This window comes from Lithobates pipiens, unplaced genomic scaffold, assembly GCF_037356315.1.
Source record: "Lithobates pipiens isolate NorthernLeopardFrog02 unplaced genomic scaffold, aLitPip1_a1.2 Scaffold_8, whole genome shotgun sequence".
Classification (NCBI taxonomy): domain Eukaryota; kingdom Metazoa; phylum Chordata; class Amphibia; order Anura; family Ranidae; genus Lithobates; species Lithobates pipiens.
The window spans coordinates 450,428,512-450,443,627 of NW_027507903.1; the positions used below are offsets into that span (position 1 = coordinate 450,428,512).

Below are 15,116 nucleotides of genomic sequence, written 5' to 3' on the forward strand. Positions count from 1 at the left end.
ACAAGCGGGTGGAAAAGTCCGGCAAACTGAAGTCCGCCGGACAATCCCCCCCTGTGTGTAGCCTCCGGCATACTTTTTTTGACCCGAAAGTACGGCGGACTTAGAAAGTAGTTTTGCACTCCAATCTTCCCGCCGGACTCGCATTTCGGCGGACAATCCGGCCGTGTGTATGCCAGTCCGCCGTACTTTTGAAATGAGCGGACTTTTCCCGGGTCTCCAGGGCCCGCGAAGGAGACGTCGCTGGCCCCGCCACCTGGTATGGACTTAATAAACGAATAAAATCGGCGTGGGGGTCCCCCCAGGTCCACATCAGACCCTTGTCCGAGCACGCTACCCGGCCGGCCAGGAAAGGGGGGGACGAGTGAGCGAGAGCCGTACCAGGCCGCGTGCCCTCAACATGGGGGGTGCCTTGGGAAAGGGGGGTGCGCCCCCCCACCCCAAAGCACCTTGTCCCCATGTTGATGAGAACAAGGGCCTCTTCCCGACAACCCTGGCCGTTGGTTGTCGGGGTCTGCGGGCGGGGGGCTTATCGGAATTCGGGAGCCCCTTTAATAAGGGGGCCCCCGGATACCGGCCCCCCCCACCCTATGCGAATGAGTATGAGGTACAATGTACCCCTACCCATTCACCTGTAAATAAAGTACAAAAAAAAAAACACAACACACAAGATAAAATAGTTTATTGCACAGCTCCGGGGGTCTTCCGTCTTCGGGGGTCTTCTCGCCGGACTCCTCCGCTATCTTCTTCTAGCTCTTTTGCTAGCGGAGGAGCCCGGCTTTCTTCCTCGCCGCGCCCTCTTCTTCCGACTTCAGGGGTCTTGTCCCCCTCTTCGGTTCTTCTGCCGCCGTCGCCTTCCGTTCTTCTTCTTCTCCTGGAGATGTTGACTCGACGCTCTCTCCGGCCGCAATGCCAGGGACGTGCTGCGCGGCGACTTATATAGGGACAAGGGACGATATCACAGTCCCGGAGGATGCTGGGACTGTCGCCATGTGACATCAACTGATGACCCCACCCCTTGTCCCTATATAAGTCGCCGCGCAGCGCGTCCCTGGCATTGCGGCCGGAGAGAGCGTCGAGTCAACATCTCCAGGAGAAGAAGAAGACGAACGGAAGGCGACAGAAGACCGGGCCACCGCCTGTAAAAGAGCTATAAGAAGGCGCGGTGGCGCGGCAGAAGAACCGAAGAGGGGGACAAGACCCCCAAAGTCGGAAGAAGAGGGCAGCGGCGAGGAAGAAAGCCGGGCTCCTCCGCTAGCAAAAGAGCTAGAAGAAGATAGCGGAGGAGTCCAGCGAGAAGACCCCCGGAGCAGTGCAATAAACTATTTTATCTTGTTTGTTGTGTTTTTTTGGTACTTTATTTTACAGGTGAATGGGTAGGGGTACATTGTACCCCATACTCATTCACATAGGGTGGGGGGCCGGTATTCGGGGGCCCCCTTATTAAAGGGGGCTCCCGGATTCCGATAAGCCCCCCGCCCGCAGACCCTGACAACCAACGGCCAGGGTTGTTGGGAAGAGGCCCTTGTCCTCATCAACATGGGGACAAGGTACTTTGGGGTGGGGGGGCACCCCCCATGTTGAGGGCACGCGGCCTGGTACGGCTCGCTCGTCCCCCCCCTTTCCTGGCTGGCCGGGTAGCGTGCTCGGACAAGGGTCTGATGTGGACCTGGGGGGACCCCCACGCCGATTTTTTTCGGCGTTGGGGTTCCCCTTTAAGTCCATACCAGGTGGCGGGGCCTGCAACGTCTCCTTCGCGGGCCCCGTCTACCTGGAGACGCGCTCGAAATGAGCGGACTTTCCTCCGCGTGTGTGGGCGAGTTCGTTCATTTCAAAAGTAGGGCGGATAGTACGGCGGACTTAGTACGCCGTATTAGTCTGCTGAAAAAGTGCCGTGTGTGGGCAAGTAGCTTCTTCGGAAAGTCCGACGGACAGTCTGGCGGTAAGTCCGCCAGACTAAGTCCGTTGGATAGTCTGCTACGCGTGTACGCGGCATCAGTGGTACTAAGAGCCAGGAACAATACCAAAAGCCAAAATACACCAATGAAAGCCAATGAAACACGCATGTTTTACACCTGGCAAAATAAGTCTTCAATGTACCATGGTACACATTCCTGGAGGTTGACTTTTTTTGCCTTGAGGAAGGTAGGAATGATAGAATCAGAAACACTCCAGACCATTAAAACTTGGCCTTCCACAGCCATGCTGTCAAAGCCAGCAACCACAAAGCAGGATGGAAGATTGGATCCTGCAGCATTAAATATAGCCGATCTGGAAGAGTGCACAGCTTGTATGCCAAGAGGTTTATGACATCACCATACCACGTTCTTCTTGGCCAAGCTGGTGCAATCAGAACCACTGGAATGCCCTCCACCTTTATGTTATGTAAAATAGGAGGAAGAAGTTAAGGTAAAGGGAAAGCATAGATCAGGAAAAACTGGTCCCAAGGAATCACCAGGGCATCTAACACAAACACCGGACCTCCAGGTGAAGTGCCCATTCTCCTATACACAGCTGAGAAAGTTTGCTTGCCAATTTTCCACAAAAGGAATGTGCACAGTGGAAAGAGGCCAGAATGTGAATTCCCACCCAGGATAAGATCAAAGATTCACTTTGCAACATCTTGACCCTCCTTCATGTATGTATAACACAGCCATGGCATTGTCCCATACTGACAGGACACTGAGCTGCAGAGCTCTGGAGTGAAACTGGGCATAGGTGATATTATCAAAAGGTGGCTACAATCTTCCCCAGCTCTTTAATGCATGCCTAAATTGAGGTACTCCGACTTGAGAAATTCCACCTTGGCTTGAAGAGACAGGCATTTATTCGGAGGGAACAGTACTTTTAACCTCAGACATTTCGAGGTTTAAGTCCAAATACTACTCCAGGTGTTGGGTCCAAACCAAGGCCGAATTCTGAAGGTTTAGTATCCTCTCAAGCCTCTCCAGGATTTGTATCATTGGCTGGACATTGGACACCATATTCTGAGCCCATTGCTGCCTACAGAAGCGGGAGCTCCAGAACAGTGATAAACACAATGGGGACCATACACAGGCCAAAGAAGTAACACCACAAACTGATAGTGAAGGGCTTCTGCTCAGAGCCAGAGGCTAGCTTTTACAAAAGGGATTCTTTTTGGATGCCAAAGAATCACTGGTTTCTGACCCATCACCTTCACCTTATTCTTAAAGCAGTTACTACCGTAAAAAAAAAAAAAAAAAAAAAAAAAAAAAAAAGATCCTGTTCCATTAAAGCATGAATAACAGCTCAGCGCTTGTGCTGTGTAATGTGTCATTTTCTATCATCAAACACCTGGCTGATCCTGCCTGGTGCTGCCCTCCCCTCTGTAAACTGACCACGTTTGTCATGGCTGCTGAGCCATGATACCATGGTCAGTTTAGGTGCCTCTGTCCTCTGCTGTATCTCCTCTGTCCACTCTCTCCCCCCCACCTGTCAGCTAGTGTCAGTGCCCGCCCCTCTCCTCCTGCTGCTAAAATAACTTTGTTCTCTTCATACAATCCCCTGTGTTAGATAAAGTTATGTGTCCAAATGTATGTGCTTTATAAAAAAAAAAATTCAGTTTTATACCTTATTTCAGAGCGCCGCTTGGCGATTACGTAACCACCCACCTCTCTCCTCCTGGCTGATGTCAGCAGGGAATTCTCAGCCCCTTCATCAGGAGAGGCCAGAATGGGGTAGTAGAGTGGTGGGCAGTCACATGAGCTCTGAAATAAGGTATAAAACTGCATATATATTTTTTTGTAAAGCACATGCACAGGGTGTTGTATAAAGAGAACAAATTGGCTTTACAACCACTTTAAAGATATGAGCGTGCTCTTCTCCACAATCACCTTCTGGATTAAAGCTTCCAAGCATGGTTCAAACAAGCATTTGGCCTCAAAGGGCAGCCTCCCAATTTGCTTCTTGCAGTAAACATCTTCTCATATGGACATAGTGCCCACCTATCAAAGCTTGTTATGAAGTCTTCCAAAGCATTAACTGAGAAAGTTAAGGCTCTTGGAAAGTCTTTCCAGGAGGTGCCAAATGGCAGGATTTTCAGGGTCTGATTCTCAAAATGGAACATATTCCTCACACTTAAAGGGCTTGGCAAATTCTCACCACAGGCAGAACAGCAGCTCTTACCAGAGAGGATGATGCCTTAAAAAGGACTCTAAACTCTTATCCACAACATCCTTAAAGAATGGGACCTCATGCACGGAGATAATCAGGGTATTTTTTAAGTAGAAAAAAGCCAGGGCAACAGCCAAAATGCCCCACTTCTTGTAAAATTACTTCAAGGGGATATCAACAATCACAATGCTTTGGCAGTGAGAACTTTTTTTCTAGGTGAGCCCAATCAGTATGGACGCACTGGAAGTGACTTTAGAAGAAGAGGGCTCTGGCAGCCATAACTTCAGATTAGTGCAAACCACATCTGTCAGGAAGCCCATTGTCATCTTCTGTGTCTGAAAAAGCCCTGAACCTTAAGATTTGACCTCTTTTCAAACTCGAGGATTTTCCTACAACTTTCTCATCCTCACTCAAAAGGGCAGAAAAGAGAAGAGAACACCCTTGTTTGTTTCTCAGGCATTCCTAACCAGTGAGAACCTCTCATCACACAACCCAGAAATGGCCGCAAAGAAATTCCCCCTTTGGACACAAAAGAACCAGAGGATTGTACTCTTAAGGAGGTGGAAATAGCATATAAGGGCAGGGAATTTGAGATAATCTGATTCCTAGGTTAGCCATTTCAGGGAAAACTGTAGAGGTCCTGCCAGGAGACCTGACAGGGATTTGGGGGTCCAGCCCATTTTCTTTCCTCCCATCTCTCTACCTGTGAGAGGCCATGGCTTGCTTAGGATACGAGACCTTTTGTACCCAAAGGAAGCAGCCCCCAACCTTGAAACCAGCCAAATGCCTCAGTGGCAGTCATTCCTTCAGAACAGCTAAGGCACAGTTATTTTTAAGCAGCTCTGTTCCTGCTGTGGTGTACCGAGGGCACGCACACCATCGTGCTTACACGCAACGCCAGTCTGCTCCTTCTGCAAACTGCCGCAGTGCTCACCTAAGCACACTAGTTAAAAACTGGGGCTTAGCTGGGGAAGTTACACCTGGGCAGGGATTGCTGCCTCTTTTTGGTCAATTTTCATTCATCTGAAGTGGGCAGCATAACCCAAGTAGCCATAAATATCAAGTCCTCTGTGTCCTGTGATGTGTGATTATGAAATCATGTCACCTCCCCTGCTAGACTGGGCTGTACTGTATTTTCCAGAGCTGTATAAATCTCAGGACTTGATGGAGAAAAATATAAATCCTTTGGCAGGTAAAAACCAATCTCATATATGCATTTTATCCGGGTATTTACCCATTTTTCTGGAATTTGGCTTTAAAGACAGTAATTACATTCTTTATAGGCAGAATACATAGAGTAATTAACAAAAGGTTCATTAGCACCATATTATGGCCTGCTGAAAATAAGCCATCCATTACCTGCTTAGGGATGGTATTAGCAGTGCTTGGAGGGGTTTCAGATGAACACAGTTGCTGATAGGCCTCAGTATACTGATCTGCTGTACATACGCCATACTCCTGCCACACTCCAGTGAGTTTACTCATAAAAGTGTCCTCACTGCCGCTGCCAGCCCATTCATGAAAACATGGGGTGGCCTGTGTCTTCCAGTCTATCCCAGTCTTCTCTGCAACGTGACTGTAAAGAAGTTCGCTGGTACACAGTAACAGCCTTTGCCCCTGTAAAATAGGTTATGTGTTTTAAATATTTCCATCTTGAACAATAATCAATCCAATATAAGGGTCTGATTTGCCAATAAATGTTAAAGTGAACGTAGCCTCAGAGATGGGTATTCATTAAATCTTACAGGTGATATCACAAACCTTTTAACAATTCTTTCTGCCTAGAAGGCTGGCACCATCTTTGTTCAGCAGTTATCGGTCAGCATCTACAACCTGGACTGAGGTGCTGCCCCACGGTTAAAACAATCATACAAATTACAGAGCCAAAGCAGTAGTTTTTCGTTCTGGGCTATGCGTTTGCTTTGTCTCTTAAAAACAAAATTCCTGATATTGCTTCTCACCAGGGCATGTCTGAAACATGTTATACCCTAAATATGGGTGTAATGTGTAACATGCTTCAGAACACAAACTTGTCATTTGAGGAGTTGCCACAAACAACTTGGTTTCCACTCCACTAATGCTTTACTTACTATGTAACTGGGTGATAAACTATTGATGGTGGGCATAGAAAATTGATTTATAGAACAAGCCAAATATTTATTCAAGTTAAATCCTAAAAGAACAGTTACTTTCACATGAACCAGTTGCAGATTCTGGGTGTGCTACATGCCCAAAAATATAAAAAAAAGTTATTACTGACTTTTTTTATAGCGTTATAGACTCTCCAGTCAAATACACACTGGAAGCACTGGACATTTTGACCTGCCTTAAGCCAGTCTATATTTCTGGTGAGTTGCTGTGCCTTAAAAGGAGGGTGGAGCCAACCTGACGGTAAACCTGCTCTCAAGGTGTCTTGGCATGACAGTATGACTTCACATACATGTTTGCCAATGTATGTGACAAAAAGCTTGACATTTAATCTAAATATTAGATGGACGTCAAGTTGATTTTCTGTGCCGACTAGATGAATCAAGTGTTGGCAAATGCATGTATAGTTTAAGAACTAGAGAAGAAGGTATAATAAACATTATATATTTCTGGTGGCATTTACCAGCAGGCTGGCATGAGGCTGTAGACACTGCTGGGCCCCAACCCAGTTCTTCACAGTGACATGTTCCTGTGTACAGCGCAGGGCGAAAGAGGCAGCTAGGTCCTTCTCTCCTGCCAGTAATGCTAGTTCAGCTGCAGTGCTCAGAGACAGCAGGTCCCCTTTCTTGGCCAGGACTTTAGCTGCATCATAGTGGGAGGATGCCCCTAAGTAACTGCAAGAGAGGGAGAATGAGAAACAAAATAAAAAAAAAACCTCAAACAATAAGCCCCTTTTTAAAAGGCAACTATACACAAATTACATTTTCAAAAACTGGTGTACAGTATGTAAAAGTTTTCCTTGTAAATGTTTCAGTAGATGATCAAAAACAAAAATATTTGAAATAGCACAGTCATATTTTTAAACATATAACTCAACTTGTCCAGTAATGAAATGGAAAAACTTTATAGCTCAAATGCTTTACTTTTTTTCGTTTTGGACAGAGCTGCCTAGGGTTAGAGTGTTGCTATCTGTGTACCTATTAGGGAGATGTCCCTTAACTTCAGTACAAAAATTTCTTCCACATTAAAAATAACTAAAACCCATTTTTAATGGAGTGGGAAAAGGGTTTTAACTGACAATTTTAATATCTGTTCCTTCTTGTCACAGACAACGAGGGCTCCTTCGATTTCTTCTATGAGCGTAACAGGAATGTGAAGTGAGGAACCTCCCCAATGAGATCACAGACAGAAATAAAAACGTGACAGAAAAAATAAATCTTCCCCACAAATTCTTAAAAAAAAAAAAAAAAAAAAAAAAACATTGGCTAGAGTAAGTGTATTTCTGGGAAAAATAATATAAAACAAACCTATGCAATGTGCATCTCTACAATGCATGCATATTTTCCATGATTTTTCTCTTTAAAAATGCTACAGGTACAGAGAAATACCTGTTGATCTGCCAGAAATCCAGGAAGCTCATAATTTCCTGTGGTGAGCCGACAACGCTGCCTCTGATTGAATAAAATCCCAGGCAATGTTATCAGCCCTGTCTAATACTCCCCTGCCAAACTACAAAAAACAATTCCCTTGAGATTCCCTGGATGAGTGTCATTTGAAAACTCAGCTCGCTTATTGCTGACTCCAGGCGTCTAGCTGTGAGTATATGCCTATGTCCAGATAAGAGTCAAAGTTCTCCCAAGGAAGATATGTTAACTAGTATTCTTAAGAGCTGTGTGTGTCTAAAAACTTGCACTAGTCTATGAATGAAATTTACAGAAAAGGAGTCAAAATATATATAAGCCGTTAGAATTGTTTTACCAAAGCCTTGAGTTTTCGTACACTTCCAACTGATGTTTACCTTATTTAACAGACCTCAGTTCTTTGCCTAGAATTCAACTACGCCCATATCCTTAGGTAGAGTCAGGTACTTACCACTTGGCAGCCATGGCGTAGTGTCCATCCTGCTCCAGCACTGCAGCCCAGCTGGTGTACAGCTCCCGTAACACGGGGTCATCTGAGGGTAGGCGTGCTTTAGCCACAACAATAGCTTCCCTGAAATAAATCAGTAGGGAAATTAGGATCTTTCAGCTTTTGTGCCATTACATGTAAACATATTCCTCGTCTCACTAACAGTCCCTCCATAATCTTATGGGGACAGTAAAAAATCTCTGAGACAGTGGGCTAAAACATGATATTAAAATAAACTCATCAACTGCACAGAACAAGAATGATTAAATTAATAAATTCCCCTTGCTTGTGCAGGGAAAAGCAAAATGGTAATTTAATCCACCTCCTCCCCAGCAGCACCCATGTATATCACTTGCTCTTGCGTCACTCCATTCAGCCACTGGGAGCAAAGTAAAATAGCAGGCACTTTCAGGTATGGGTAAGGCTTCATGTACATGGCTGTGGGTAAACAGGTGTTTAGGAGCAGTTGCCTCTGAAACTCTCTTATCAGTACATGTACACATTATCGTTTATAGTCATTTCTAGGCAGTTGAGTTTAGAAGCATTTTTTGGAACGCAAAAAAATGCGTTCAGGACGGATGTTCAGAGGCATTTTTCATTTTTGGCTATTTGAAAAAATAAATAAAAACTATATACATTTATAAAATTATAATAATAATATAATATATTTTATTTTTTAAAAAAAGCTTCTAAAAATGCAAAACACGGCTAATCGTGGCATATAAACGTGGCAAAACAGACGTTTTAAATGTCGGTTACTATCTGTCAAGTTAAATCATTCGGGAGAGGTTGTAGAAATGTACCATGTATATGAAGCCTAAAATTTCAGCATATTTCATAACTCCTGATATTATAATAGCACAGTCTAGAATATGAACATATTTCATTTCCTCAGGTAATTTGTAATGTTTCAAGTCCAGATACTCCTATGTCAGACCATATGGAGAACCACTGGCACCCCTTATCCCTCCAAGGGAAAGTAGACCTCTGAAACCAGTCACATTTATATTTATTTTGAAGCAAATCTCACGCTAGACAATCTGCTGGTTTGTAAACTGTAGACATTCAGAGATATGAATACTTATCAAAAATTGTATCCAAGACAGGGTCATAAACGTACTTGCCTCCCAGCAACCACCCCTTAGACCAAATAATTGGTCAAATGGTCTGTCAATTCCCCTTTGATCCCAAAGAAAATGGAGATGCCAGAACAGTTTGACAGTTGCATGGTCATTATGAGGTAGCTACCACCCCATTTCCTTTACCAATATTGATATACTGTACATCTTTATTCCAAAATTATCGCCAACAGCTCCACATCCTTTCTTCCAGACTTGATACAAGTGACCATGTTGGGCTCACACCAGATCGGGAAGCCCAAGATAACACCCTCCAAACCATCTATTTAATCGAATATGCCCAAAAGGGCAATATCCAGGCTTGCCTTATATCAGTAGATACTGAAAATGCATTCGACTGGATCCTTTGGGACCCAACATTCTACAAAAAATGTTGGCCCTATACACCAAACCTTCCATGAGAATATGCTCTAATGGCTTTCTCTCAGATCCAATTGAAATGCAAAATCGAATCCACCATGGATGCCCTTTTTCCTTCCATTCTTCACCATTCTTGATTTCTTATCTGGAAAAAATTGGATTTTTGACTTACCGTAAAATCCATTTGAGTTCATTGACAGACAGCGCTGCATTATTCAGAACCATAAGATTATATCGCCCCCTACAGGAGTATGAGACTAGGCAAAAAAATGACTTGGCTACGCCTATGGGCAGTCCTATGCGATATACACCCGCCTCTCTGCTATAGGTCTTTAGTTTAGTAACAAGCAGTGTCAGAAGCATCAAAACTCCTTAGAGGGGCGGGTGCTGTGTGTCAATGAACTCAGAGAAATGGATTTTACAATAAGTCAAAAATCCCATTTTTTCTTTCGTTCATTGACAGACACAGAGCTCCATTATTCAGAACCATAGGGACGTCCTAAAGCAGTGCCAAACATGAGGGGAGGGACAACGAAAAATCCCAAGGCTAAAACAAGAACCAACCAGGTAACAGGAGCTCAACACAGAATAAACTGGAGCCCAACCTGAACAATACCCCTACAAGAGGGACTAGACCCTCTAAACAGCAGCCTGCAACAGCCTGTGGCCAAAAGAAGCATTCTCAGATGCCAGCACATCCACGTTGTAGAATTTTGTGAAAGTGTACACCAACGTCACTGCCCCCATGGCCGCCTAAGTGTCTCTCCCCCCGGTGAGAACTAATAAAGCTCAAGTACCTGGGTGTGCAATGCTCTCGATCCTTTAAAGATTACACATACCTGAATTTAGAGCTCATGTACAACCTCCATAAAAACAAAACTCAAGTCTGGTTCAGACTCCCTCTTGTAGTCATAGGTCGCATCAACTTAGTAAAGATGATTCTCCTCCCCAAGCTGCTTTACTTTTTTGGCATGGCCCCCTGTACATCCCAGCTCACGTTTTTAAATTAATGGAATCTATACTTGACACATTTGTGTGGGGCTCCTCTAGACACAAACTGTCGTGGCAAACCCTGAAACGGCCTGTCCACCTGGGGGGTACAGCTCTTCCCGACCTGGAACTCTACTACATAGCCTCCCAACTGTCCCACTTCTACTACTTCAATCTGGATGATAGACATTGATACTCCACTTTGGTGTGTATGTCTGTCGCCGACGTGGTGACCCACCCCTTTCAGGTACTTTTCTGCAACCACCATGGTCTTCCCCGCCTCTGCGACAGACATCACATGTTACTACACCACTATAAAATATGGCAATTGGTATTAGCTGACTCTGGGACCCCCCCCCCCCCCCCATGCCCACACACCACTTTGGGACTGCCCTCAATTGCCCGAATGAATGACCATCCCCTACCATAATATATGGGTTGTCAAGGGCATTATATACCTGTCCCAGCTTGTTGCCGATGGCATGGTGAGGTCATTTCAGGCCCTTAATGCGGTTGTATACGTTTTTTTTTTTTTTACTTAAAGGTAAGCCTTATTATAGGCTTACCTTTAGGTAAAAAAAATATATCTCCTAAACCTGTATGGTTTAGGAGATACTCCACTCGCAATGAGCCGCTGACTGAATGAGCAGCGGTGCATGCGCACAGGGGATTTTCGGTTGAAAGCCCGGCAGACGACGGACTTTGCTGGAAAGATGCATGCGTGGGAGTGACGATGTGGCGGCTCCGGCCACTCACAGCGCCGGAGCCGCAATACCTGGAAGACGGCGATCGTTCTAAGGTATTTCAAAATGAGCTAGTATGCGGTGCATACTAGCTCATTATGCCTTTTCCCTTGCAAGTCAAAAAATAAATAAAATAAAAGATGTCAGCGGGTTAACTCCCGCTTTAAGGACAAATTTAACCTTCCCAACCATATGCTCTTCCACTACCTCTAGGTCCGGCACGCTCTCCAGTGCCAATTCAGTGCCTCCACCCCCAAGCTTGAGTCGGTGGCCCCGGCAGACTTGGTCCTTGGCAGGGACCCCAAGAAATGAATCTCCTTCCTGTACAATCACCTATTTCCCTCGGCCACCACTCATACTTACCAGCTGAAAACTAAGTGGGAGACGGACCTGTGGGAGATAGAGGATGGGAAAATACTGGAGACTACAGCTGCACGATTAATCGCCAAGAATCCTTATCGCAATTTTTTTCCCCGTTGTGATCTTGATAAAAGTGGTTTCACGATTCTTGCTATGCAAACAATTATCTCTGCTTTTCTGAGGCCACAGTCATTAAAAGAAAGGAAGAAAAACCGGGGCAGTCTGCCAACTATCACAACATTCTTTATCAGTTGAACCAAGTCTAAACATTGTAACAATTCATCAATGGAATAGACTGTGTGTAAATGAATTAAGTTTAACCACTTTTTCTGACATTTGTTAGTTTCAAGTTCAAATTATTTTTTTTTTTTGCTAGAAAATTACTTAAAACCCCCATACATTATATATTTTAGTAGAGACCCTAGAGAATAAAATGGTGATTGTTGCAATATTTTATGTCCCACTATTTGCGGTCTTTCAAATGCAATTTTTTTTTTTTAATTACTTTAATGAATTAAAAAAGCAAAACAAAAAAATAAATAAACTGTTAGCCCAATTTTTTCTGTGAAAGATTTTACGTTGCGAGAATCGTGATCTTTTTATCCTAAGCAAAGAAAAATCGTGATTCTTATTTTGGCCAGAATCGTGCAGCTCTATTGGAGACCTGTTAGAAAGTATCCCCTAAATTATCAGACCGACTCACACACCTATACATCCTCCATAGATCTTGCCTCACCCCCTCTCGCCTCTCTAAATACAAACCAGCCCAACATGCTCCAGATGTGCAATCTCTATCACCCAATATGGTCCTGTCCACCCCTCCAGCAAATACTGGACACAAATTGTCAAATTCCTCCACGACCGCATGGGCTCCCCGTATCACTCTGCCCATGCCAGTGCCTACTAGGCCTCCTCCTTCTTCCAGAGGAAGAGAAGTACTTAACGACATTCTTGCAGGAAACTGTTCATGGCCAGAATGCAGATTGCCCAGCTATGGCTTAGAGCCCCCCCACTATCCAGCAATGGAAAAGGACGTTGAGCGCCACCCTCCCGTATCAAAAAGTTTTGTATTCCCACCGGGGCTGCCCAGGCAAGTTTAATAAAATCTGGGCAAGTGAGTGGATGACTCCTCCACCTGTGCAGATTAGGCATAAACCACCGCTCCTGCACTGGGCTCTGAACATACCCCACGATCCCATTCTTCAACTCCCCCTACACTTTCATGGTACGCATATTATACCGCAGGGTGACTACCTTCCTTCAGCCACATTAAATATGGCTGTTCCTTAAACACAACCACCCACACCTGTTATAACCCTGAGAACTCATGATTATAATTGTACAATAATGACTGCGACTACCTCAACTGTATGTATGACGTGTCAAATGTTTTACCTCTGTTTTACCTCTGATTGGTGCTTGTTGCACCCCATATTTTTTCTGTAAACCCCGTATTGACTTTTATGCTCAAACTTTATTGATTAAAAAAAATTAAATAAAGTATATACCGACGACCAAGTGGCCGTCTTGCAAACCAGCACAGCCGACGCCTGATGATGGAAGGCCCAAGAATCAGCAGGCAGCCCAGTAGAATGCGCCGTAACAGGGAAAGGAGGAACCCAACCCCTGATAGAATAGACCAGAGTCATCATCTGTCTGATCCATCTAGAAAGGTCACAGAAGAAGCAGAGAGCACCTTTTTTGACCCGTCCATGATCACAGAGTCTGATCTCTGAAAAGGCCGGTGACTGCCAAATACACCCGAATTGCCCGAACACATCCAGGGAATGCAAAGTAAATAAATCCCTTAGGACATTTTGACCTGGGACACATGGAAGGCCATACAACGGCCTTAGTCAAAAGGAATCAGAGGAGGGAACCATGGACAAGGGCGAAGAACCACTTCATCTTTGTGGATCACCAGGTAGGAAGTATTACATGGTAACGCCTACAGTTCCAACATTCTGCGAGCAGAGGTGATAGCAACCAAAAAAGCCACCTTCTGGGACAGAGCAAGCAGAGGAACCTCCTGAATATTTCCAACGGGAGGCTCCTGTAGAACCGAACGCACCAAGAGTAGATCCCACGATGGTAGAAGCGACCGCACCGCTGGAGGCAGATGTCGAACTCCTTGATTAAGAGTATGCACCAGGGAGTGCGAGGCCAGGGGACGCCGAAGAAAACCACAAAGGCCGACACCTGGCCCTTGATGGTACTTAAGGCCATGTTCTGCTCAACAATGCTCATGAAGGAAGGTCGAAAATCTCAGCCACCGAGAAAGAACAAGGATAAATGGCAAGCGCCTAACACCAGGTTATGTATGCTATCCATGTCCGGTGGTAAATCTTCCCAGAAGAAGGCTTCCTAGCCTTCAGCAGTGTAGTTAACTTCCGCACCTGGCTCATAACAGCCAGGCCTTCAAAACCAGCAACTGAAGGAAGATCAGCCCTTAGGACAGTAGAACCTCCCTGAGAGCAGTCGTGAAGGGATGTCAGTGACCACGCGCACCAGGTCAATGTACCAAGACCGACAAGACCATCCGGGCCCACTAGAATGACAGGAATCTCTTCGGCCTCGATTCTGTGCAAAGTCACAGCAGAATCTTGAGATGAGGAGAGGAGTAGATCCGACTATACCGGCCCCATGGGGTCACCAGAACGTCTACAGTGTCCACCAGAGGAGCCCGTGACCTTGCCAGAAACCTCAGTACCTTTAAGCCAGGATGCCACCAGGTCTACTTCGGGGGTGCCCCATCGGAGACATATCTGATGAAACATGTCCTGGTGAAGGGACCACTCTGTGGACCAACACTAGCCGACTGAGGAAACCACCTGACATTTTTCCCTTCCTAGAATTCATACGGCGGTGATGGCCGGAACAATGCGCTCTGCCCACCGGAGGATGCTGGCTACTGTTGGGGCTGCCAACACTCTTCGCTCTGCCCTGGTGATTGACATAGACCACCACCACCATGGCATCATCCGACTGGATCTGTACCAGGAGCCCAAAAAGTCGATGTCCATGATCCACACATAGTCTGATCACTCAAAGTCCCAGGATATTGATTGACAGTCCAGATTCCTCCAGCGTCCAACAACCCTGAGCAGAACCCAGTCCCAGGACACTTCCCTAACTGGGCAGACTGGCATTGGCGGTGACCACTGTCCAATACATGGGGAGAAAGGATGTGCCCTGCTGAAATCCCGGAGAGTGAAGCCACCAGACCAGGGACCCCCGGTTTTCTGGCTCAGCCGAATCTGATAACCCAGAGACTTTGGGCACTTAAACGGCAGGATCTCACTTGAAAGGAGCTTGTATGGAACTGTGCAAATGGAAC

At 45.5% G+C, this 15,116-nt stretch overlaps 1 protein-coding gene across 2 annotated transcripts in view; it reads right to left on the bottom strand.

Moving 5' to 3' along the window:
• GEMIN5 (gem nuclear organelle associated protein 5) overlaps positions 1-15,116 on the bottom strand; it is a 168,247-nt gene that overhangs the window by 23,855 nt on the left and 129,276 nt on the right. For both annotated transcript variants that reach the window (XM_077468384.1, XM_077468382.1), the window contains exons 23-25: positions 8,152-8,271; positions 6,743-6,953; positions 5,491-5,748 (exon numbers count right to left, since the gene is read on the bottom strand). In XM_077468384.1, coding sequence (XP_077324510.1) covers positions 5,491-5,748; positions 6,743-6,953; positions 8,152-8,271 — 589 coding nt within the window. The remainder of the gene's footprint in view (positions 1-5,490; positions 5,749-6,742; positions 6,954-8,151; positions 8,272-15,116) is intronic.